At 37.6% G+C, this 24,736-nt stretch overlaps 1 protein-coding gene across 2 annotated transcripts in view; it reads left to right on the forward strand.

Moving 5' to 3' along the window:
- PDSS2 (decaprenyl diphosphate synthase subunit 2) overlaps nucleotides 1-24,736 on the forward strand; it is a 111,027-nt gene that overhangs the window by 28,475 nt on the left and 57,816 nt on the right. Inside the window, exon 2 of one of the 2 annotated variants that reach the window (XM_014887893.2) lies at nucleotides 18,088-18,219. The exons of the other annotated variant lie outside the window; for it this stretch is intronic. Coding sequence (XP_014743379.1) covers nucleotides 18,088-18,219 — 132 coding nt within the window. The remainder of the gene's footprint in view (nucleotides 1-18,087; nucleotides 18,220-24,736) is intronic. 2 annotated transcript variants of the gene reach the window in all.

Below are 24,736 nucleotides of genomic sequence, written 5' to 3' on the forward strand. Positions count from 1 at the left end.
CGTTAGAGTTACAGGATGCAGCTACTGTCTCTGAAAAATTGGAAGAAAATACAGGGTTAGCAAGGGAATATTTGTTCCTGTTTCTGCTCATCTCATAAGTTACATTGAAAACTTCCCTAAAGAGAGAATTCTAAGAGACTGTCATAAGCACTTCAGCCTAAAACTGGAAAGCTAGTATCACTATGAACCATTTTTCATGTTAAATTGATAGAAGATCATTGACTCAAAGGAAGAATTAAAGTCCCAAGATCAATTATTTTTGCATTAGCACACTGTATATTTACTACAGTGCTTTTAATAACAGAATATAGGGTAAGAGTAAAATTCTATTCTATGTGTCTATGTTCATGGCTACTATTATATTTGAATATAATAAGTATAGTCTATGTAGATATAAAAATACTACATAATTTCTAGATGATGAAAAAGGGAAATTATGTAAAAAGAAAGACTTTATGCTGTTTTAGAAATTGTTTAGTTGAAGTAATTTAAGTCATCAGAGTCTGACATTTTGATGACTCTGGATATACCTAGAATTACATATTATGTATGTTACTTGTCATTTATACCAACTCATTTGAATTTTCTGCTTGATGTGCTGTCTCAAATGCTCCTCTGCTTCAGAGTGAACTCAAAGTGTTACAAATTCTAAAGTCTTTGTTTTTATGGATTTTGAAGATGTGTGTAGTAAATTTCATGCAGCATTATTGACTGACAAGAAAGAATTGAGATGTTCCATATTTAGATGTTATCATATAAATGCTGTCATACGCTTCTTGCATTATTTTACAGAAAGAATATTTTAAAATTTTGTGGTTCTGGTGCTGCTGCAAGTATTATAGACCTAATAAGATTGGAACACCAGTTCTACAGAATCATTGTCACTCATAGTATTTCCAAAGATAGTTGAAATGGTGGGCTATTTGGCTTATCTTAATATGAAGTCTTGGAAAAAGAGCTTGTCCTAATGCATGAAGGTGCACCGTAACTGGTCGAGGGCAGTATATTTTAGTCAATTTTGCTTTAGAATTAGCAGGTGTAACACACCAAGAATTAGCATGTCCTCTCTTGTTGCCTGGAAGAAGAATTTACATTATCAGGACATTGTCATTCGAGTCTCTAGATAGCATTGGAAATTTCCTCTTAACACAGGTACCCAATTTCTGTCTGATATGAAGAATGAATATACTGCTTTTATTCTTTTATCAAAAGATAGGCTCTGTGGAGTCAGTTCTAAGAAGGTCAATAAGGGGAGCTAATTAAACTTTACTTGTTGAGAGTTTGCACCAGGATTGACATTTTCTATACACAGTCTATTAACATTTGCAAGTTCTTATTTTTAGATGGCTGACTTACCTATAGCTGTCAGATGCACCCTTGACAATTGAATTTTCATTTGCAGTCATTAAGTCCAGAGCAAGAATCTGATTACTTAAAGACTACACATTTTAATTTGATCCCTGCTCAGTGAATGTAACTAGCAACCACTGTTGTCCTAAAATTTAGTTAGTATTTAGTGTCGTTCTAGACCATACTATAGTTTTTGTTTTGATTTGTTTTTGTTTTTTGGGGTTTTTTTGCCTTGTGGCTTGCTACTAAAAGCCTGCTCTTCAGTATTTTATTATGTGGTGAAAGAGGAAATAAGCTGAGGAGCTTGCAGAAGCTGAGGAGACAATGCCTGGCCTCTGGTCTGCTGACACAACAAAGCTCTTGTAAATTTGCTTTGGAAGTGGAGACCATTTGAAGTGAACATATGTGCAAAGAACTAGGTTTGTTCTTTGAATTTGTAAATTTTGGAAGGTTAAGGAGGATGGTTATAATGAAATCTGGAATAAAGTTTGCAGTGGTGTAATCAGCCTTTCATTAAAGTTGCACTAAGGTACTTTTAGAGTGTTGGGGTTGAACTGAAAGCTCGCCTTTCTGGTCACACAGAAAAGTCAGGCTAAGCCTCAATATATAGGGAATAGCCTTTTTTTATCTCTGACTTTTCCCTGTGTATCTAAAGGATTATCTGTGTCATAGAAAGCAGTTATCTGTGTGTGTTCTTGGGTGTTTTTACCTTCTGAGAGACTGAATAATGTTTGTGGCAGGACGCTGTTGATCCACACTTGTCTTTCCACATAAGCACCTCTCCAGAGGCTCAGGTGTTAAGGAAGAATGTAGAGGGGTAGAAGTGCATATGCAGACATTTTTGTGAATTATATCTTGCTCTGGGTCTGATTGTTCATTGTGTCTGGAGATTTTTAATTTTTTTTTTACAGTTTCTACTTTCTTCAGTGAAGTAAAAATGTTTTCAGTTTCCTCACAGCAGGCTTGCATGTCTCTGCAGAGGTTTGTTGTGAAATGAAGGACATTTATAAGAGGAATGAGTAGCCAAAATACAATAAAGCAAAGAAACAGATACTGGGCTTTAGTGGAGAATTTAATATCTTCGTTTTCTGCCTATTCTTTATTTCTGATCACTCATACTTCACCACAAAATACAAATCACATTTCATTTTAGAAACCTCAGGATCCGCTGTGGCTGACCTCATCGGCAGGAAGGAGATGTCTGAGCACAGACCTAGAGGCACTGAAAGGTTCTAGCATTCTAGCTGGCTACCTCCTAGTCTGGTGAGGAGAGAAAATGAAATCTCTGAGTTTTTTTTGGACTGGCATCTAACAATGCTAAAAAGCAGTATTTGCCAACTAGCAAAAGCAAAGTTGATAGGCAAAGAAAATTGTGGAGAGCACTGTATGTTATAATGGTAGTGGTACTGAGGTAGGGGTTTTTTTAAAAAAGCTCTGTATAATTCCAGTGGCATGCTTCTTGGATATCTGTACATTTTTCATTTACATTTTGACATTTAAATTTACGATCCTGTAATTTTGCAGCTCATCTTACATACGCTTTTTTCAATGGCAAATTGAAATCACAGATGAAGTGCGCTTGAGTATGGGAAAAAAATGTTTAGTGGGTTGGGGGAAAAAATGTTGTAGCACACAAACATATTCCTTGGCTGCAAGCTTGTATGTGCAAATTAGGCTCACTTAAGAGAACGACCTTTTTCATTTTTTCTTGTGCTAACATATCCCAAGGAAAGTGCATATGGTTCCTCAAAGTATTAAAATGTATCCCGCTGTTGGCATGGTAGGGAACACAGTTACCATACTCAAGAATTTGCCAGCAAACTGCAGTGAAGATATAACTGGACTATTGGATTTGTGGTGAAAGCTTAGCAACTTTGCTAGAAGTTCTTTGGCTATGATTCAAAGTTATGTTTTGTCCTTCAGATGTAAGGTAACATAGAATGAAAAATGTTCTTCACCACTTTTGTCATGCTCTCTCTCTTAATTTTTAAAAAGTATATTATTTTTAAAAGTCACATGTATGAAAAGTATTTTCTGCTGAAGTATTTGCCCTTATGTTTGTGTTGTAAAAGAAAATTAGTAATTACACATCTACACGTTGGAGCTAATAAACAGTACTATTGCAAGAAGTGTAGTTCTAAGAAAATTTTATTTGAAGGCATGATATGTTTTGACCAAGGATAGCCAAATAGAACAGGCTGGCACCCATGATAAATTTAAAATCTTGAGTATGCAATCAGTGTTTTTTCCCCAGACTGAAATTATGTATAGAGGTTTTCATTCATCATATCAAGCGTAAACGCAATCAAATTATTTTATGTGTAAGCAGCACAAAATGGCTGTTGCTGAAATCTTATAGAATGATGTAGAAATTGAAGCAAGGGTTTCACGGCTGTCTGGTTGTGCTGAGATGGTAGTTCTCTCAAATTCATTCATATTTACTTACGGGAACATTTGTAGTTGCATGTCATAAGCAGAATGTCATTAGCATCATTGTGATTGATCAAGTCACGGCACATCAGGCAATGTGTATGTTGGATCTGGTCCTCTTTTCCATGATCTCATGTGAGCTAACTGACATCAGGCATAGTTGGTGTTTAGCTGAAGGAACAGCTGGAAAACTGGTGGAGGAAAAACCCATTTTAACAGGTAACTTGTTAACTCGTCAAGTCAGCACCCTATTAATATTGACAAAGTATCATTTGGGAAAAACTGTTTCATAGTACCTGATAAATTTGGGGTGGAAGTTTTAAAAAGATACTGAAATCTGACATATGTGTAATTTTTTCCTCAGATGAGATGTAGCACTGCCAGATCTGTGCCATAGTTGTTACGGGTTTTTTTGGAACACTTCTGGTTTTTCAGAAGGTGATGGTGATTTATCTGAACCACTTTTTATTTATTTTTATTTTAAGTTCTGCTTTAATTTTTGATAGTATTGCAAATGGTGGTTATAAAAAAGCATTTGTGTTTCATTCCAGAGGTGGCTTCTATAACTGGAAAACTAAAAGATAAAATAATGGAACACTGGAAATCATTGTCTCTTTTTTTTAATAATTGCATTTGTAAATTTTTTTCTTGAACTGTCAGTACACCCAGGAAAACAAAAAGCCTGGGAATTGTCATAGTTTCAAGTGAGTTATAGCTTTACATGGATGCCTTTTGCCATTGACAATAATAACAGTGTGCTTTTGGTATAAAGAATATGTAAAATACATACAGAATTACTTTCAGAAGATTTGTTTTCTTTTGTTGGTAGGGTGTTTGGTTTGGATAATATTACATTGCATGACTGAAAGCAGCATTTTGTTGATCTTCATTCCAGAAAAATTAGAAGTCTTTTAAGATTTCAGATTCTAAGAGTTGAGATTATTAATACAAAGCATAAAGATGCTTTTAGGTCTTTAAAGAAGAAATAGATACTCATCAAAATAAGATGGACTTCACGTAGCAATTTGAGTTGACGTTTTTCATGTAACAAATTCTATCATCATTTAAGATTTATTTAAACTACTGCTGAAAATGCAGGTCCTATTCTGAGTTATTGTCTGCAGACACTGTTACTGTTGTGAGCTATATGGCAAGATCTGTGCCAGGTTAGAGTAAAATACCTGGATAATCTATGTAATAATAAAAATCCCACATGTAAACAATGTAAAAACAGTTACTTATCTTCGTGCATGTCTAAGGTTTCTCTCTCCTTACTCTCATTGAACTTTGTCTTAGCAAATGTTTAATATCAGTTCTATATTCCTTTGTCAGAACCTGGCAGTTCATTTTTATTTATTTCTGTAACTCTTGGAGGCAGGATCAGGTATGTGACTTAAATTTCCTTCCTTGTGGCTCTTAATTCTGGGACAGTTTTGCTTCTGGCAATTTCACCTTGGGCTCTCCAGTGGTGGACCTTGGAAAATCATTATTTTCAGATTACCTAAAGAAGATTCCTCTATTTTCACCTCTCCTATTACAACGGTTACTTGGAGGTTTTTCCAAGGTCGCCTGACATGTATAGGGAATAACAATTTTCCTTTAACTGCAGGTACCTGAAGTGTTAGATTTGCTTCTTCAAAGCAAATTGAGAAAGGATGGGGCATGGCATCCATTTCTCATTTTTCTTTTCACTCTTGCTTCCACTCCAAGAATGACATTTTAGTAAGGTGTTCTCTTTTGGCAGTTCTAGACTGGTTCTTTTTACGCCTCTGCTAGCAGTGCTGCCTTCTACTTGTTTGCCATGCTGTCAAAATCGTTGGGAGTTGTGGGGGGAAATTAGGTTCCTGCTTCACATTCCAGCACTACTTCCTCTTGCCAGCTTTTTTCTCGTGGACTCCAGATATTCTTACAGACTTAAGTTTCTTAACTTGCCTTCCAGACTCTGGCACCAGGCAGTCTAGGAAAAACTGGGGTGGTCAGTACCACCACCACCTTTCCTGAATAACTTCCTAGCTTAGGTAAAGCATCTCCCTCTCTTTCTTTGTGTCGGTATTCTGTCTTGAAATTGGGACCCATCTTTTTGTGTTATGTCCAATGCAAATAAAGCAGTCAGTGTGAGGGCCAAGTTGTCTTGTGTTACAGGTGAAACCAGTGGTCCTTTTGAGTGATGAAAACACATGGTTTTGCCTTTCACTCCCCACCCCATTCTGAATTTAGTGCTCTTCCATATACTTGCTAAACTGAAGTTCAAATCCTTTACACAATGCTTGTTCTGCACTGCAACCCCTTTTAAAAGGGCTCTGTTAAATTGTAGCCTGATTAATTTGGAATACTAGTTAAAGGTTTTACCCTACCTGTGTACTTTCAACTGTCTTTGTAGCTTTTCCGCTTCTTTCTTGCCCTTCTTGAATGTAGGAGCAATGCTTTCTTCCAGTCCTTGGGAACCTCACCTGATTACCATGGCTTTTTAAAGGTCGTGGAGTGACCTGGCAATAATTTTAGGTAGTTTCTTCAGTACTTGTGCGTGCACATCTGACTTGTTTAAAAGTTCCCTAACCTTACCCACATTCACCTGCTATTGACCAAGTTTATATATCAAAGATCAAACTTGATTTATGTTTCATGATGCTAAATCACGTGGAGCATGGAAGTGGTGAGTTTTGAGGTAGCCAGCAGGTGAACAACAGTATCCTAAAATGATAAAGGTGTATTGGGATTGCTGGAAAGTTGACCACGGCAATGGCCAGTGGATTGATCCTTGAAGATGTAGACAACAGCAGGGACTTCTTGTCATCTGAATGTGTACTTCTGAACATGCTCTGCAACCAAACCACCCTAGGAATTTTATGCTTAGTAGTGTTAGATATTCACAGTTTAAGCACTGTAAGAAACTCTTGGGATTTTGGTGGAATGGACCCCACAGTTAGACTGTATTTGTATATAATTTGCCTGGTACTGAACAGAAAAAGATACAACTACCAACACAAAAATTGCATGTGATTATCTGTCTGTAGAACTTGTTGCTTAATGCAGTCTCATTTGATGTGCAGGAAGACTTCTCATCCATACCCTAGCACATTTCTGGCTTCTCTGTGCATACTGAATGCTTGTTATCCTCTTGATCTTTGCCAAATATATTCACATCTTTAGTAGTTCACACATTTCCAAAATGTATTATTGGTTGTTTTATGAAGTTGAGTGGGTTTTGAGAACTTAGGGTTGTGTGGTTGTTTTTTTGTCTCGCTTATTAACGATAACTGGTGTGATATTGGGAGCAGATTGGATAGGAGTGGGCCTGGAAATTTGTACTTGCTATAAAGACAAGTTTTTAGATACTACATTTGTCCTTGAGATGCTGCTGTTCAGTGAAGAAAACCCCATAAAACCACAGTTCTCACAAAGTAGTTAACAAAAATAAGCAACAGAGAATTTATGTGCCGGTCCTCATTGAAAGGGCATGAATTTCAGTGGAAGTTGGATTAGAAACACTGTTATTTTTATAGAATTTTGATAATAAATAATTTCTAATCTGGTTAGAATGCAGGGGATACTTTGATCTGAAATGTATGATTTGGGCTCCTGACATGCAGTCAAAAACCTGATGTGAATTCTGCTTCTACCTTTCCTCTACTTTTTTCTTTTTCCCCTCATTTTTGGCATAAAACATATTAAACAGCTAAACCACTGGAGGAATCAGCTGAATTCAGTAGCAAAAATCTATGTTAGCTTGCACTGCCAGGAGCTGGTACTTCAGACTTTTCCAGAAAGGTACCAAACTGAATGCTGTACCAAATCAAATCCTCTTGATGCTACCAACTATCTGTGGAAAAGAAACCACTTGTATATTGTGTGCCATGGCTATAATGGAAAGATTTAAATGCAAAGAGGTTTTCTTTCATTTAAAAATCACCTGCAAGAATAACCTCTGCTTGTGACATAATGAGTTTACAGTTCACTATATTTTCTCTGAATAATTCCAAATGCAATACAACAATTCTGAAGTACACTTTAATACCAGTCAGATTTCTATTTCTTGTTGGAATTCATTATTTTCGTCCCTGTCAGATTCATATTTGTGGTAGTAATGTACCCGACGTGGCGAGTGCTGAGAAAACATTTATAAAAGCTTTGCCAAAGAAATCTGCCTATATAGACTACAGTGACTCTACTGTTGAGAATCTTCATGTGTTTATGGAAAAAACCCATACTAGTTGAACAAGTCTGATTTGTAGATTTTGTTGCTCAAATACCCAAGTTACTTAATAACTCTAATACAAGAGATGGAGTATTACAGCAGTTCTATTGATATGTTGGCAAAGAAGCAAACATGACCGGTCTTTACCATCTGTTTATAATGCTATATAAAGAAGACCTTACTGGTTGCCGTGGAAACCAGCATTTCCAAAACCACAAGTGTTTGCTTAAAATCTCAGGCCTTCTAAAGTCTTGCAGTTTCTGAGGAAAAAAACAATTGAAAATATCTAAAGTTTTCCAGTGATTTATATTTCCTAATAGTTGTTTTGCTGTAAAATACTTCCTGTATTTTTGTGCTGTATCGTCTTCCAAGACTTGAGAAATTTAAAGCATGCTGCTGGTAACTTAATGAGCTTATTTGGTGCTTAGCAATCATCCACGAAAAGGTAACAGCTACTTGTTGGGTTTTAAGTTGATCTTTGTAAAAGGAGGGGTTTTAGTTCAGATGAAGAAGCCCAATTATGTTACTGACACAGTGGAATAACAAATACGGAATTTGGGTGGAGGTCGCGCTGTAAATACTTCTTAACCTACGTAAAAACCCCGATTCATCTCAGTTATCAGAGTTGGTCACTTGAGTCTCACTGAAAAAAGAAAAAAGAAGTCTCTCTAGAAGCAGAAATCTAGAGAAAAACAGCAAAGGAGGATAATACTATTAAGAGTTACAGTCTAAGTATGTATGTGATCTCCACTCTTGGCTTGAATTTTTTTTTTTTTTAAGTTTGCTTTGATTACTTGTAACTATTGAAAAGCCTTCAGGTATAGTATTTAGAAGTATATACATTTGTCATAGAATCTGGAGTATTTGGGTTTTTTCCTCATTTGAGACTGTATGTTCATATCGCTGCCTTGCACTTTGTGCTAATCACCTACTATGTTTTAAGGTGTTTTCCCCCCGCTGGCTTCTGCTTTATATAACCACCTAACTCTACCAGGTAGTGACACTGTAAAGGTGCTGTATTTGGAGTAATGCTGTTGATTGGGTTTCAGCCACCTAATTTCTATTTCTATCTAGGTGAAAGCTTTTTGTTTATGGCACTCTTGGCATGTATTTGGCTTGAGCTACTTAAAGGGGGAGCAATCTAATCAAGCATAAAATTTGGGACCTCTTTGTCACTACTAGTAAAGAGCCTTCAGTGTTTTTAGGGAATAAATATTTGTAATTAATTCATCTGAATAATGCTGAAAAGCAGTGAAGTTGTTATCTAGAAATCTTATTCAGTACGGAAGGTTAAAAGAACTTTTTATATCATTCTGTCATGGCAGTACATAACCTAACATTTTTGCCTTTTTGTGTTTCATCCATTTGTAAAACATGCGCTGAGCATTTTCAGTCTGAGATAATGGCCCAGAGTTGACCTATTTCATTGTTACATTTTCCTAGTAAAGTTTATTTAATGCAAAATACATTTTTATGACAGACTCTACAATTATAATATTGCTGAAGTGACACTGGACCTCCAGAGGTGTCTGAATTCATTAGCCTTCTGAAGCTAATCATCTTTCTGTCATTCACTGATCTCTTCCAAAATATTTTTATTCTTTTCACTTAGCAGATTATTCCTGCATCTGAGAGAGCCTGTTCCCAGAAAAGTAGTCTTGTGCTTGAGTCCACCTGTTGATACTGGTTGGCAGTGGGGTTTTAGACCTCCCACAAAGTTTAAATAAAGCAAATATTGATGGAGAAATCAGACACACAAAATTTAGGCTTCTGTCTAAGTATTTGTGGTTAGAAAAATAAGGGTGCCAGACCTGCAAGCTGCTCCTGGTCAAAGTAATTGCACTAAGATACTAACTGCATTTTTTGATATTAGCTTGCCTGCTGTCCACATCACATTCCAAATCAAGTCCAGGAAAAACAGCAGAGACTGGCAGTTAGTTTAAAAATACATTTTGGTGGTTTGTTTCCTGTGTGGTGCCTTTATTGTCATTCTTAAAGTGGTCCTTTTTGCCCTGCCTTTACCACTCATAGGATCTCATGGGTAGAGGGTAGAATTACTCAAACTAATAATAGTAGTAAATATTTTTTTTTACTGAATAATCAATTTCTTTGAGACATACGTCTGATTATAGCTGCCTTTTAATTTTACAGTGCGGTTTTTGCAGTGTCCATAGTAGGTATTTTTCAGATCTTAGATGGCTATGCAATCTCAAAACAGCCTTTTTCACACTTAAGTATCAAACTTTTCCTGTGCATTTGGTTCTCTTCTTCTCACCAAGCAAATATTTTTCCTCTTTGTCTTCATCTGGTCATAAGTTTTGCAGAAAAATGGGAGTTATTAAAGTGTAGGCTTTTTTGTTGTTATTGAGATTTTTTTGTGGTTTTTTTGGCTTTTTTATGTTTAGTTTGGGTTTTTTAGTTGATTGGTTTTGTTTCTTTGTTTGTTTATTGTTTTTGTTTTTAAAAGTAACTCCTCCCGTTGATCCTAGGGAATATCCTACCCTAAAGGAAATAAATGCATCAAAACCCTTGAAAATAATATGCACCTATGTAGCTGATCTTCATGGGGGAATGATTCAAATAACCTCTGCCTTTTTGAGAAATCAAATAAAATTGTAGCACTCACTGGTAGACTGATCCTAGTGTCTAAATAGGGTTCTACGGACTCCAGGGGAAACTTTGTGGTTTTTTATTTCAAGAATTTGAAGCCTGTATTGATTTCTAGGAGCTACAAGTGCTCAGTTACAATTAACTCCAAGTTACCGTGGCTGTGTATCTGTTGGGGTTTTTTTTCTGTGTCTGATCAAAAACCTGTAGTTTCTTAAACTTAAGAATAAGATTTGAGTTTTGTAGGATCTTGCCCATTTGAATCTCCACAATTTTATTTAACCTTCTGACTTTTATATTTTCCTGGAAGGCTCCATATTTTGTGATCATTGTTTTGTTTTAGAAACTGTTGGAATTTTCTTCTCGAAAGCAGTGCAATATATGGGATAGTTACTAAAGCCTTAAGAAATGAGTGCATGTAGCAGCTCCAGAAAGAGATCAGTCTCTCTTCCAATCTTGAAGGGTGCTATGGCTTTTCCTTAAGATTCTTGAAAAAGTTATGTGCAAGACTGTCCTGTGATAAATTACTTCTGGGGAATGATTCAATTGACCCCAAATTCTGTACACCTCCTGCCTCCTACCTGGGACTGCAGTTTTCTGCACTCCCAGTCCCTGTGAAGATCACATTTAATAAACAATAGAGTGATGAAACTTTGGATGGAATTTTTCACCATTAGTTAAGAAATATTTCTCCTTATAAACAATATCCCATGAAAATTGAGCAGTTGGACTCACTTGAGTTGGAAAGGACCCTACAAGTTTTCTTCTAGGAGCTTTCTATTCTAGAAACTGCTTTTGCAACTGTCTTCCAAGATAAAGCAACAAAGATCATCTTTGTTATGTTTCTGTTCAGTTTGTGAAAAATATATTTAATATTTTAAAGACACGCTTTATATGGATTTCTGGGACTCTTGAACACCTGAATTTTGTACAAGCTGTATGTTAAATGAACTTTAGTCACTCTTTCCAGCCGAGTAGGTGTCTGAGACTTCCTAAATGGAAGAAAAGGTACCCAAATTTATACAGTTCTTTGCATCCCCCCAAAATACTGCAACTTTTGTGGTACTGCATATTTTGAGGCCTGTTTTCTACTGAAGACCTTGGTTGCAATTCATTCCCAAGTACCTCTAAATCTAAAGAGTAGCCAAGTGAAAGCACAGATACAACGTGTTAGTTTTTCAGTAATTCTGCCTGTAGATGTGTAGCTATGAGCCCATAAATTTCGGGCAAGTACTTCCTTGCTGGACCACAACCATTCTTGTTTTGCATATGACTAAGTTACTGTTTTGGCCTACTTTTAACTCTCTCTCTCTTTTAGCATAACGGTTGAAGTTATTAAAAAGTTTCCTTGTGTCATAAGTGAAAGCCACACTTCTAAATTACCTTTTGAATTTTTTTGCCTTCGGATGAAAAGCTAGTGCAGAGACAGGCCTGTCTTCTTCACACCAGAGTTTTGTTTGCTGTTTTATCTGTAAAATCTTATGTTTCTTTGTGATTGGCTTCACAAAGCTAATGGGGTGAGACCCTGTATTTCTCAAATGCGGGTGGTGCAGGAGGGCTGTTAAAGGCTCCCTTGTAACCTGGTCTAAGAGCATATTCCTGCCAAGTGGGACAGGAACATCAATTCCTCCAAGCCTGGCATGACTCATTGCACGAGTCTGCCCTTACTGGATGAACCCTTTAATTACCAGGCAGTTACATAATGATGATGACCCCCATCCCATTTTTCACAAGCCTGTTTATCAGGTAAGGAAATTCCCCAAATCTCAATACTCACTTTCCATATGCAAAGAGATATTTAGTTGTCCAAATCCAAGAATAAGTTTCTAAAGCAAACATTCTCATCTGCAGCCTCTAGTGGGCTTTTGAGTTGAGATGGCATGTTGGTTGCAAAGCATCCCCTCTTCTATAGTTTCCTGTCAGCTGTGTATTTAATTTGAATCCCATTTTTAAATTCGCTTCTCTCCATGTGAAGTAAGTTTTTCTGCTCTGCCCCTCTGAATCATGCTCAAAGCACATGCCATGACAAGGCTGATTCTCGTCTACAGATCTGGCTGTGGAAGTTGCAATGGGCCAGGGTTTTTAATGTGTTCTGGAGAGATATGCAGAAGGATAGTTAATAAATACTTGAAACCTGAGTAGCAGGTGAAAACAAGTTGCTATAGATTGCTGTTAGCATATACCAAATGTATAACTTTGAATGCTCTCAGTATTTAAATATATTCATGTTTGAGTGTGATCAGATGGTCAGATGGTGAATCCCATGATTCAGATATGCACATCAATAATACAGTGGTTTAACATCCATTTAAAAAATGAGTATGTCAGAGAGTTTTCTCTTATTTACTTCTGACAAGTCATTAATAAAGCAAATTGGATAAAAGCCCTGAGGCTGGTACTTCTTGCATTTCTAATAAGGAAGCCAAGAATCTTGCCAAGTAGCTCCATGTCTTGCTTCTAGTTATAGCTATAGAATTGTCTGTTATAATTAATTTCAAAAAAATGGGTTGTGTTATTTTTAAAATGTACCTGCACCTGTAACTATGAGTGCATCCTGATAACCCCTCTATATTGAGCGAAATGGAAGGTACTTTCCCGAGATGTTGCAGGCTGAAAACTATTTATATTGTCACGTCTGGGATTGTCAGTTTGAATTGAGGGGTTTCTTTTTCAGAATAGTTTCTAATTTAGCCTAAAACTAGCCTGGGCTTCCAATGACACTATACTATGCTTATAAATCTTCTTCATCAGTGTAATTGATTTTGGTTGTGTTAGAGACTTTCCCAGCTGCTTTTTATTAGAGCTGTGTGAACAGATCATTTTTTTCCCCCTCCTTTTGTCTGACAGCTGAAGAGGGAATGTAGAGGAATGGAATTCCTCTCTGTTTTCCTTCCCCTTGTTAACTACATGGGGCTTGTGTATGGCCTGAAACAAAACGATTGATCTTGTCAGTGGGACACCTTCAATAGAATGCATGGAAAGGAAGGGTAAAAGTCACCAGAGGAGATGAGGAGTGACCTGTCCGCTTCAGCCCCTACCAGCAGTCCTGTGGCCACCAAACACGCCTGGGTGGGGTGGAGGGGCTCCTGTGGGGTAACTGATGAGAGGGCTACAAGCCCCACAGCTCCTGCTTGCTTGGGTCATGAGCAGAACATTTGGGAAATGCTAACAACGTTTATCTAAACATTTAACAACCCCTTTTTGTCCCTCCCAAAGTGCCTTATCACATCAGTTTTGTTGGGAAATTTATTCTGCATTCTTCACAATTACATTTGAATTAGCACTAGTACCCATGAGTATGGTCTCTTCTGCTACACCCACGTACAGTCAGTTGACTTTACAGTTGCCTGTGCAGGGGTTTTTTTGCTGTGTTTTGGTACCATGAAATTACCCCTATGTCCAGCTCATCCTTACACAGTAACTCTTATAGTTGCTATGTTTCCTCTCTGTTGTTGAAATTCACAGTTTAATATAATGAAAAAAAGTGCTAGGAAGGTGGCTTTGTCTCATGCAAATAATTTGTAAATCTTTGTGGTATTTAAATATTTAAATACAAATGACACTTGCAATGAATAGCAGTTTTTTGTTTTAATAAAAGTGTAAATTTCTGATGGAGTTAAACCTGACCGTTATCGGAGGTTAAAATTCCCCTGCAATAGCTGCTTTGTGTGGAGCAACACACAAAGCACTAAGTGAAATGTTTGCTTGATTTATTCTGTGCAGCAGACGGACCCTGGTAGTAGGAGGTGTAATTTGCAGCGCATTAGCTATTAGCCAGTGTCACTGCCTGCGTGGGTGGTGTGAGTCTCTTGTGCGTGTGCGCTGTCACACCGCGCATGTGTTTGAGCCAGGCGCTTCTCCCCTCTGCTGTGGGATGCTTTTTTTTTTTTTCTTTCTTTTTTTTTCCGTGAACACTGTGCTGTATTTAAAACTGCGAATCTGCCAGTTTTCAACTGGGTTACTCTGTCACACGGATGATATCTAGAGTAAATGCCTTTCCCTCCCCCATATTATGAATTCCGAAACGGAATCTTAGAGGTGTTTGACTTCGCTACCTTTTTCTGGTATGCAGTCCCCCGAGGATGAAGTATGGCATTTGCAGATGCCCAGCCTGTAAAGTTAAGAGGAAGCAAAATTGTGCTAATGATTGAGGGGTGTTTTTTTGGGTACCCTATGCATGCGCTTGTGTTGTTCAGCAGAGGTTTTCCAAAAGAGTGTCAGCTTGATGTATCTTTTTCTGTGTGCGCAATTTCACTTGGGTTGCTTTTAGTTCACTTTTTTCCCTGGAGGCACCTGTCTCCTGCCACATACCCATCAAGACTAATTGCACCATCTGGAAGACTTTCCTGTTGCTGTTACTTGTGCAGGGTATCTCTGGGGAGCTTAATTCAGAATGTGAATGTGACCCCTGAAGCCATGTCAAGTAGCCGCAGTAGTTCCTAGTGTCTAAAGGATGATCACCGGAGGCTTTATTTGTTTCAAGTCTAATGCGGTTTGCCTTAGTGTGGATATGTTACATGTCAGTAACACAACATGTTTTGAAAATGGAGTTAAACTTTGACTACTGGTTTGGTAATTCATAGAAAATCCTGTCTAAAATTACATCCAAACCATATGTAACGTAGAGGCTGTATGATTAGGTGTAGCAATGATAGACATATTGCTCCTTATTACTTGATTTTTCTGTTCTGTTCTTCCCCCCACTCACAGCTGCACTTTTCATTAAGAGTTTCCTGCTAAGAATGTAAGGTATTCATTGCTAGTGGTGTTGCAACCCCCCTGAACAACCCATAGCACTTGCTATTGCTATTGCTACAGACTGAGTATTTCTTCTCTTCCTCACCTAGTCTGAATCAGGTAAAAGTGCTTCACTTCTAGCATGTGTCTAGGCAGTGGTTTATTTAAAGTCCAGTGCTCCATGTTCCTGTTATGAACACTTTTTATGTCTACTTTTGTAACATCTTGTCATTTGACAAGCTGAAGAGCACTGGGCATGAAAAGGCAAAGTGTTCTGATTGTTCAGAGTATCACTATAATTTGCTACTTTTTAAAGCGTTATTCATTTCTCACAATACCTCTGCCTTTAGTAACACACTCTGATTTTATCACATACATATGTGGAAAAAATAAACTTTTTCCCTAAAACCGCTTTTCTTTAAAAATTACAGAGTTTTAAATAGTGTTGAGAAAATATATTTTAATTCAGTTGCATCATCTGTATAACTTCTGTGGTTGTGTGTAATGTGGTCAACTGAAGTTCAAGCCAGAGAAGTACTTACACCACCACAAACAATTTTGAATTCTGTGTACAGGATGCATACACACTTTGTATTATTCATTATATGTACTTTCTGTCTTTTTCCTGGGTAGTTTAATGTTCATTGTGGCTCTGACTTTGGAATTCTATAGTTTTAAGTGTATCACTGCCTCGGCTGCGTTCTGTTAACTCTATATTGGAGCATGGTAAGAAACAAATTATATATTTGTGTGTTTGGTGAGAATAGGAATATGCAAGTTACAAATTCTCAGAATGCTGAAGGCAAGCAACTGTCCCCCTCCTCCTTAAAATCCATCGCTACATGTACCCAGTAAACAAAATAAAGGTGCATGTCACATGTTCACAGTGCTCGTACCCTTGAGCAGAGATCTGAGCAATGCAATCTTTCGTGGGTTTGAGTGTCTGGGAAGTAGTGGGGGACTGAACTAAATAAAAAGAATTTCTGCTTTGGGAAGTTATACAGAATCTTCCTTCTACTGCTTTTTATGTTGTTCTAGTCAGGGTTGCTGTGAGCATGGGGTGTGCCGAGCTGCCAGGCTCACTGGGTACAGGTGACTTGTGCAGGGTGGGCCAGCCTGCAGGTGAAGCAAATAGGATGTGGGCAGATTATAAAGGCACAGAAGTCATGGCCTCATTTGGCTAGTTAGATCTCACCAGAGCTAGAAGTGTTGTGGCTTGTGGTAAAAAGCCATACTGGCCTCCTCTTATCTTAATTGATCATGGCATTTGTAGAGTGTAGCTTTTGTAGCACTTGTAGCTGCACTGAGTGGGAGCTTGGGCATGTCTGGAGGGAGGAGTATTAGCCTGGAATCGGGTGTGTGAATGTGGATGTGCAGATCAATCCCAGAAGTTGATTAGCACCAGCTACCTGGGTGGTCCTGCTCATTCTTCTCTGAGCCTAGTTCAGACCATTTCCTCATCAGTGTAAAACAGAATTTAAAGACTCAAGAAGTCATTCTATTTGCAGTAGCACAGGAACTTTCACAGAGAAAGGTGCTGTTTAAATTATTCTTCTTCGTGTTTATGTGTCTGTGTTAATTCAGTAGTGTACAGAAGGTACATTTGCACTGTGAAGTGTACACGTAATGACAAAAGCCCAAATGAAACTTTAGATTGCATCCACTGTTTTGTTTTTTTATTCAAACATACTTGCAAGATCAGCGTCTTGAATTTTTTTCATTCAGCTGATGTAAAGACAGTTCTGTGTTGACTTCCTTCAGTTATTAGGGTAAAATTATACTCTGTGATAAAATGAGTTAAAGTGCTTAGCAATTTGTGATGTAGTTCTTCATGTGATTTATTTAACAAATGTTTAGATGATATCAGAGATGTTGGCTTTTATTTATCAGAAATTAGTTTACAAATTTAATAACATCTGGAGTGTATTATCCTTCTGTCTAGCTATTTAGCTGTATTGATGAATGTAGGAAGTAGAAAGCAAGTTTGACAAGGACAGGAAGAATACAATTGGAGATACTGCAGTCAAAAAGGAAAGCTAAGCTCACTATAAAACAAATTAGCTTCTGAGATGTTATATCTAAATGGTCATTTGGATTTGCTCTCAACTAATATGATTTTGAGGGCAGTTTCCTTCTGACCCCAAATTTAAAGTTGTAGCATTTGAAACCAGCTCATCTCTACTTTATATATCTCTAATTATTATTGTACATATTCCATCACTTTCTGCATTTTCATTATTTTCCTACTATAGTTAGACCTGATTTATGTACTCTGCCCCCTGTTCACAACAACTAAACAATTTCTTTTCACCAGGCTATAGATTTGGGCTGTACCTTTTCTCCTTTACTTTTCTTCTCATGAAGTAAGAGGCTTCTTTTGGCTTTTTTTTTTTTGCACATCAGACAAGAAACTGAAAGCTCTTACATTCCTATTACAGTACAGTACATTGAATTATTCTGAAATACTTCTGTCATGACATGACGTGAAATTCAAGAGACATGCTGCTCCTTGAAAATAATCAAGATTTAATTCAATCCTGAATACTTGTTTTTCTCTGCAATACTAAGATTTCATTGTAAGTGTCAGGTAAAGGATGACAAAAGATCATGATTCATAATTGCAACATATTTCCCTTCTAACATGAATATTAAAGACATGATGAATGGTTGGCAGCCTGAGGTCTAAGTCTTTTTTTTTTCCACTCTGGTACAACCAGTGAACATGAACTATGAAAATATGCCTTTTTTTTTTCTTTTTCCTGTTTTAGGGGTTTTGTGTACGATAGCCGAAACAATTTACAGATGCGAGGTTTGGTTGTACTGCTGATTTCCAAAGCTGCTGGACCCAGCACAGCAGAACTCTCTTTCCAGCACGACATGGTCAGTGGAATTTATTCCAGGTATGTATGATATGCTAAGGTGTATTTAATGGGCAATTTCTTGGTGGTATCAAAGCATTCTAAGTGGCCTGTTCACCTGTAAAGGAAAATCAGTACTTACCTGATCACAAAGCTTTGTTCCTCAGGTTTATTATAAGCTTTACACAGTGAAAACCATATCCTACTCTTTGTATATTGTATTTTAATTGTGGGTTTTGAGCACAACCAAATGAGAAACATTTGGATCAAGATAGTTAGTTGAAAGGTTACATTAAGAGGTTTACATTAAGTTTACATTAAAAAAATCCTTATGCTAGAAAATATTTTTAAATAGAGTATTTTCATTTTGATTTCCTCCAATGTTGTTTGGGTACACCTGTTTACTAGAAATTTCAGAGTGAGATGCCAGCCCTGTGGGACTCAGTTGGTCTCACTGAGCACAGAAGTTTTTGTATAGAAGGGTGTTCTGTTTGAAGGGTGTTCTCCCATGCAGCAGCAGTGTAGAATAAAGTTTTTACCTCCCACATGTCACAGCAGATTTTCTGAGCCTACCATTATGGTTCTGTAGGGTCTTACTGAGATATTTCAGCTCCACTGAGAGTTCCCAAATACTTTTTAAGTTTTTAAACTGAATTTCTTAATACTAGTAGCAGCAGTAATGACAATCAGTGGTTGCTCTCCTTTGTATATTCGATAGTGAACTATTCCATTGAAGTAAGTAATGAAATCTGTTGAAAAACTGTAAAATATGAAGTTTATAAAATCTTTTTGAAAAATTGTGTGTTACATGGTTGAGGAAACGAAACTGTTGTATGTTTTGTTAATTGTGTTTCTGACCTCTGTAATATACTAAATGAAGATGCAAGGCTTAGTAACGTGTTTGCATCCTGATTTGTTTCAAAATGCAGAGGTCGTATCATAGAATTGGAAAGACCAAACAAAAATTTTTAAATCTATGTAATAGCTTAAAATATCAGAGAAGGAAAATATATATGAATTAGTACAGGCAGAAATAGCAATAAGTAAAAAAAAGGACAAGGCTGTAAAGCAGGCTTGTTATGGAGAGCTGTGCTGTCCCTTTAGCTGTTTAATTCCATTCCTATTTTGTTTCATCCATAATGTCCCCTTAGGGTTGTAAAATTTTTATATTTATATGCAAATGGTGCTGTATGAAAGCATAATTCTAGTTAGTTAATTATGGCACAGGAGGTATTTTAGTTTGTTTTGTAAATGATTTTAAAAGTTTACCTTAAGTAGGCCTCATAAAAGGAGAGAAAAAGCATTATTTTTTTATAACTAAGTTCTTGAGTATGATGATTCTGATCATGGAGGTAAAGTTTGAGTATTTAAAGCTGCCGTTGGGAAGGTGACTAGTGGAAGTATTCATTAAGGAGCAAATAAGACCTTGAATTAATAATGAGCCATTTGGTGTAAATGGACATCATTGGAATGATGCCAGTTCAACCAGCTGAAAATCTAGCCTAATAATCTAAGTTTGAGCAAGTCAATAGCCATTAGAATATCTCGTTCAGAGTTACAAAGGTACGCCAAAAATTAAGCGGTTTCGAATACGCCCACACAGGTTCACTTAAGGTTCATTACTGTCTGCAAAAGCGATGACTGTGGAGTTGTTAATTTAAATGGATTTTCAATGACACTTTAAGTCCTGCAGCATGGTGTAAATACAAGCAAATATGCCACTGCACAGTTTCATTTTGTGTCGTAATGGTCAGTTCTTGCCCTCTACTGAAGTCACTGTGGGCTTTAGCTTTGAAGTTCTTTCTTTATTTCAGGTACTTTTCCAACTACACTTATTTAAATGTGAGTCTAATTTCTGATTTCCATTTCTCCATTGTATTTAGCTAAGAGAATAGGCAGCTTGTAATGTTGTGATGTTAAAGGGTTTTTGTGATATTTTTTAACATGTATTGCAAGTAGTGTTTTACAAACTGCCTTCTCCTGAAGACGAACAAAAGGATGTTGTTTTCCATTAGTGCATTTTTGTCTGCTGTCTTGATTACAGTATAATTATATATGGTTTGTGTATATTGGACATTTGTACCAAAGGCAAGGTATATCCCTCAGTGATATGAAGTGAAGAAATATGCTTAATCCTTTATTGCTTATATGTCTCCAGCTTTGCATAGTATTTTTTGGAAATAGATTCTTACAGATTTTCAGCTCAGCTGTAATCTATACAGCTCTTATTGTTGCTATGCCATATAATTACTTCATCTTTATATATAATGTTTTGCTGGAAATATTATTTCTGGCACTGTAATGAGCATCTTCACTGCCTGATACTTATGTGCTGTGAACATTATATTGTGGACTATTAGCTGGGATATGGCTCACTTGATTTTAGGATACTTAGTAGTGATTAATTAATTGCATTTCTGAAATCCGAGCATGAGCTAAGTTGTTCCAGTACTTGTCAGCGACTGCACCAGCCCAGTCTTTCTTTTCCCAGTGTTTGTGTTGGAACCAGTTCTTGTGCTGTATTTAAATATTCAGTCCTGCAGTAGATAGCCAGGTTACATTCTCTGTAACTGCTACTACACTAAATGTACGTTCTGTAACCAGGAAGATGTAACACTGTGACAATTATTTATCTTTAAAAAACCACAGAAAAACATGGTGGACTTTTTCATCCTGGAATTTGGCACATTCTGCATAACATCTTCTCACAATTTCATATTCTTAAATCACAATAAAGCAATACAAAAATTAAAATTAAAAGAGAAATCTACTGAGAGCTGAATTTGGAATAGAAAAAAAAATTATCCTGTTCTCTTGCTCTTTAGATATGTCAATTCAAGGGACAATTGACCTAAATGTATAAAAATAGATAATTTAGCTTCCTAGCTGGCATCTGTTTTTCACTGGTACACAATGGAACAAAACCAATGCCTGCTACCAGAGAACAATCTTTTTCAGAATAATGAGGATCACAATTTAGGTAGTTACAGGAGCAGGGCTAGTGTAGTTAAATGGTGCTGCCTCTGGCCAGCATTGCCTTCAGCTTTAGCACTTCATAATTTGCAAGAGTCGTGATCTGCCTGCATTAATTTGGGGCCGTGGGGGTCATTGTGTGCAAGGGTATCATAGTCACTGCTGGTTGCTTTATGAGCCATGCTGAAGATAAGGGAGGAAGTGTTATAAAAGCCTGCCTGGCATGCTTTACACTGTACAGCCACCTCCCTGTCGTGTTGGCAGCAACCTCACTTTATTCCTATTGGCGGGGAAAAGAACCTGGCTTTACTTCCAGCTCAGCGCCAGTGATCCCAAAAAAGGATGAAGAGAAGTAGCAGCATGATAAACAGCTCGATTTCAGCTGCTGGACAGATTTCCTAAATTAAAACTTTCTGCTGTTTTCTTAGAATTAAAGAAAATATTTCCTTGGCTACAGAAGCATTGCAAATATAAGGATCAGTTGCAGTGCTCACTACAGAGTATGCAGACAGTATCATGTAAGAGTTGCTGTCATTGCCTGTGCTCAAGGAAAGCATGCATCCCATACTCCCTTGAAACTCCTTACTCCTGTGCTAAAGAGAAAGCAGAACTCACATTTGGGTATACACAGAATCAAATTAACGATAATTTATCATGCTAATAGTATCAGAGAGTAGCTCAGATGTGACACAGGAGGCTAGAGCTTCATAAGGGCTTTGAGATCCATTTCCTAACTGGTGATTATACTAGAGTCTGACACTGCATTGCCTTCTCTCAGAGCAAAACTCACTTGGATAGTGAAGTATGCAGCTTGCTGTTATTTTACTTTGCTGCTGGAAGTGAGGTTTGTAATTGAAACTCCAAGATCGTGTGGTTTCTGAACACTGACAGCTTTATGCTTCATGGTGGTGCTACATTCTCACAGTTGAAGATACCAAGACTGGCTTGGGTCCTCTCTCAAAGTACCCAAAGGGGTATCTTTCACTGCTCACGTCTGGCATGGCCAGACACTACTGCCTGGGGACTGAGGGATCTCCTTGGCTTTATACCGGGTAATGAATGCCTGACGTAGCCTCTGTATTGCAGCTTAAAATGCAAGTGACACCAAAGAGCAAACTTGGGCCATCTCTGCAGCCCTCGGTATCCTTGGCTCTAACACAGCAAGTTATTTTCTTCTCTCTGTTTTGCCTTTTTTTTTTTTTCCTATTAGTGCTGATTTTAAAAATACCCTCTAGTATTGACATCCATTGAGTCAGTTCTGCAGATTTCCTTGGATGCTTGTCAGAGGTTTAAAACAATCCTTTTTTCAGTCAAATCTGCCTGTGCATTCATACTGGTGGATCCTATGGTCATTGACAAGCAAAGACCTTTTAATCAATATGGAATATTGAAATAGGAACATAGAAAGTACTATTTCAGTTCTGTACTAAAACCTGCTTGGAAGAGTGGTGGCAATGCTGTAGTGACAAGTATCATGAACATAGATTCCTTTTTCTGAGTCTTTCAGTAATTATTTTGTAACCAGCATTGATGCTGCTTCCAATAAAAGCCCAGCATAAGAGTAAGTTGGCAGCAGATGCCAATTCCTTGCTATGGTGGTGGGTATTTTGCTTGATATGTTCCAATACTGAGTTGTCCTGAGTACCCTTTTTGGAGGCACACACACATGCACAGGGGTCACAGAGTGATTTCACATGCTCTTTGTCATTGTGGCCATGTCACAGTCATCTTGTTCTAACCTACTCTAAGGAATACTTAAATCCAGGTCTTAACCAGACAATTCATTCACCCTTAGGTTTCTTTTTCTCTGCATATTTCTTTGATTGCATAGAAGTAAGGGGTAGATGTCTTTCTAAGGACTGTAAGGGCAGAGGACATACTCTGTCCCTTTGCAGTTCTATCTAGCTTTCTCCCAGCTTCTTGCTAAATATGAAAACAAAGCTTTGCCTTAACTTTATTTCCTTTCTCTATATTCCAAAGAGCTTTATGCCATCTTCAAAGAAAGTTTGACCTTCCATTAACATCATTTAGGGTTATACAGATGATGCTGATAGTACATCTAGGTTCACAGGATAATTCAATTTAGAAGGGATATCATGAGGTCTGTTGACCAACTCCTTCAGAAAGTGGAGTCAGGCAATGAGGTCAGACTCACCTAGTTTTCTTCGTGAAGGTCAGGTCTTTCAAGAACAGAGTCTTCTTCACAAGGTGATAATCAAGATGGGTTTTAAACAGATGATTTTACCCCTGGCCTGTAGCCTAAGCTCTGTCTAATGCTGTCATTGGTGTGCATTCATGACTATGGAGCTCACAAGTGCTACGCTGATGATGGCATTATTTGGCCTATTAGATGTCTTTATGGTCATTTGACAGCTGAAGTATCCAAAGAACTTTCCATCCCATGATTTTCAGAATTAGGAATGGCAACTGTGTCAAGGCCTGCTTTAAGAATGCAAGTGTAAAGGTCTTGTCTGTCCTAGGGATATGCCACTGTGTATTAGGGACAAATTGCTGTGTATTAATGGGGACACTAAGAATCTTTTCTATTTCTCACAGATGACAACTCACCATCTGCAGCTCTATCTGTTGTTCTCCAAAACCCATGCCATGGCAGCCATAACAGAGATGATGCTGTGCTTGTTAGAGCAGCCTTTAATTGCTGTATGCATGAGGAGCACTCAGGCTGCCTGCAGGGAATCCAAGCTTATGTGAATGATGATCCTTGGACAACTTCAGTCTACAAAGATAAATATGGACTAGTGTAGTCAAAAGCTCAGAGGTAATACACTGACTATAGTATGCTTTTGAGACTTACAGTCTGCAAAAATATGCACAAATGAACATTGACTGTTTGGCTTTACTTATGCCTGTGGCCTGGACTGCTGTAGGACTGGGATTTTATGGGTGAGAACGATCTGAAATGGCAATACTCTGCTTTATGTATTTAGTGTAACAGCATATGAGGTGTGAGCACACCGTATCTGGAAATTGAGAAAATGTAAGAAGTGTTCCACATTGAGTGAAAACAGAATAAATACTGCATGAGGATATGTACCTTTGGCTCTGCATTCCCCAAGAGCTCCAGTTATTGGCAGGTAGCTTCTGTCCTGTTCTTGTCTCTTCTCAGCCAAAGAGCTGAGAGATGCTAATGCTCAGGTGGCTGTTACATCTCCAGTCAGAGTAGATGGTTACAGTAGGACAGGGCTGCCTTCTGCTTTAGGAACAGGTCAATACTCTCTGGCAAAACAGGTCTTTTACTGTGTAAGCTATATCTTCACTTGCTCAGCTCACCAGTACAGATTCTACTGTAGACAAGTTTAAGGATGTTTGTTATTTTAAATAGTTGTTTAAATGCTTTCCAACTGGAATGTGTCTCCTCATTAATCTATATTTGATTATCTGTGGGATCTGTGGAAAGAAATTAAATAGTCCTTTAAAGGAAAGCAAGGAAAAAGCAAATTCATTACAAAACCTCCTGGCTAATTAAATGTTGCCCGGGGGAGGCTTCCAAATGTCCATCGGTGGGACCTCCAAATGTAGCCGTGGAAAGGGGTTTTAACCCTTTAAATGCGGCAGAAATAAGATG

This window comes from Sturnus vulgaris, chromosome 3, assembly GCF_052056855.1.
Source record: "Sturnus vulgaris isolate bStuVul1 chromosome 3, bStuVul1.hap1, whole genome shotgun sequence".
Lineage (NCBI taxonomy): Eukaryota > Metazoa > Chordata > Aves > Passeriformes > Sturnidae > Sturnus > Sturnus vulgaris.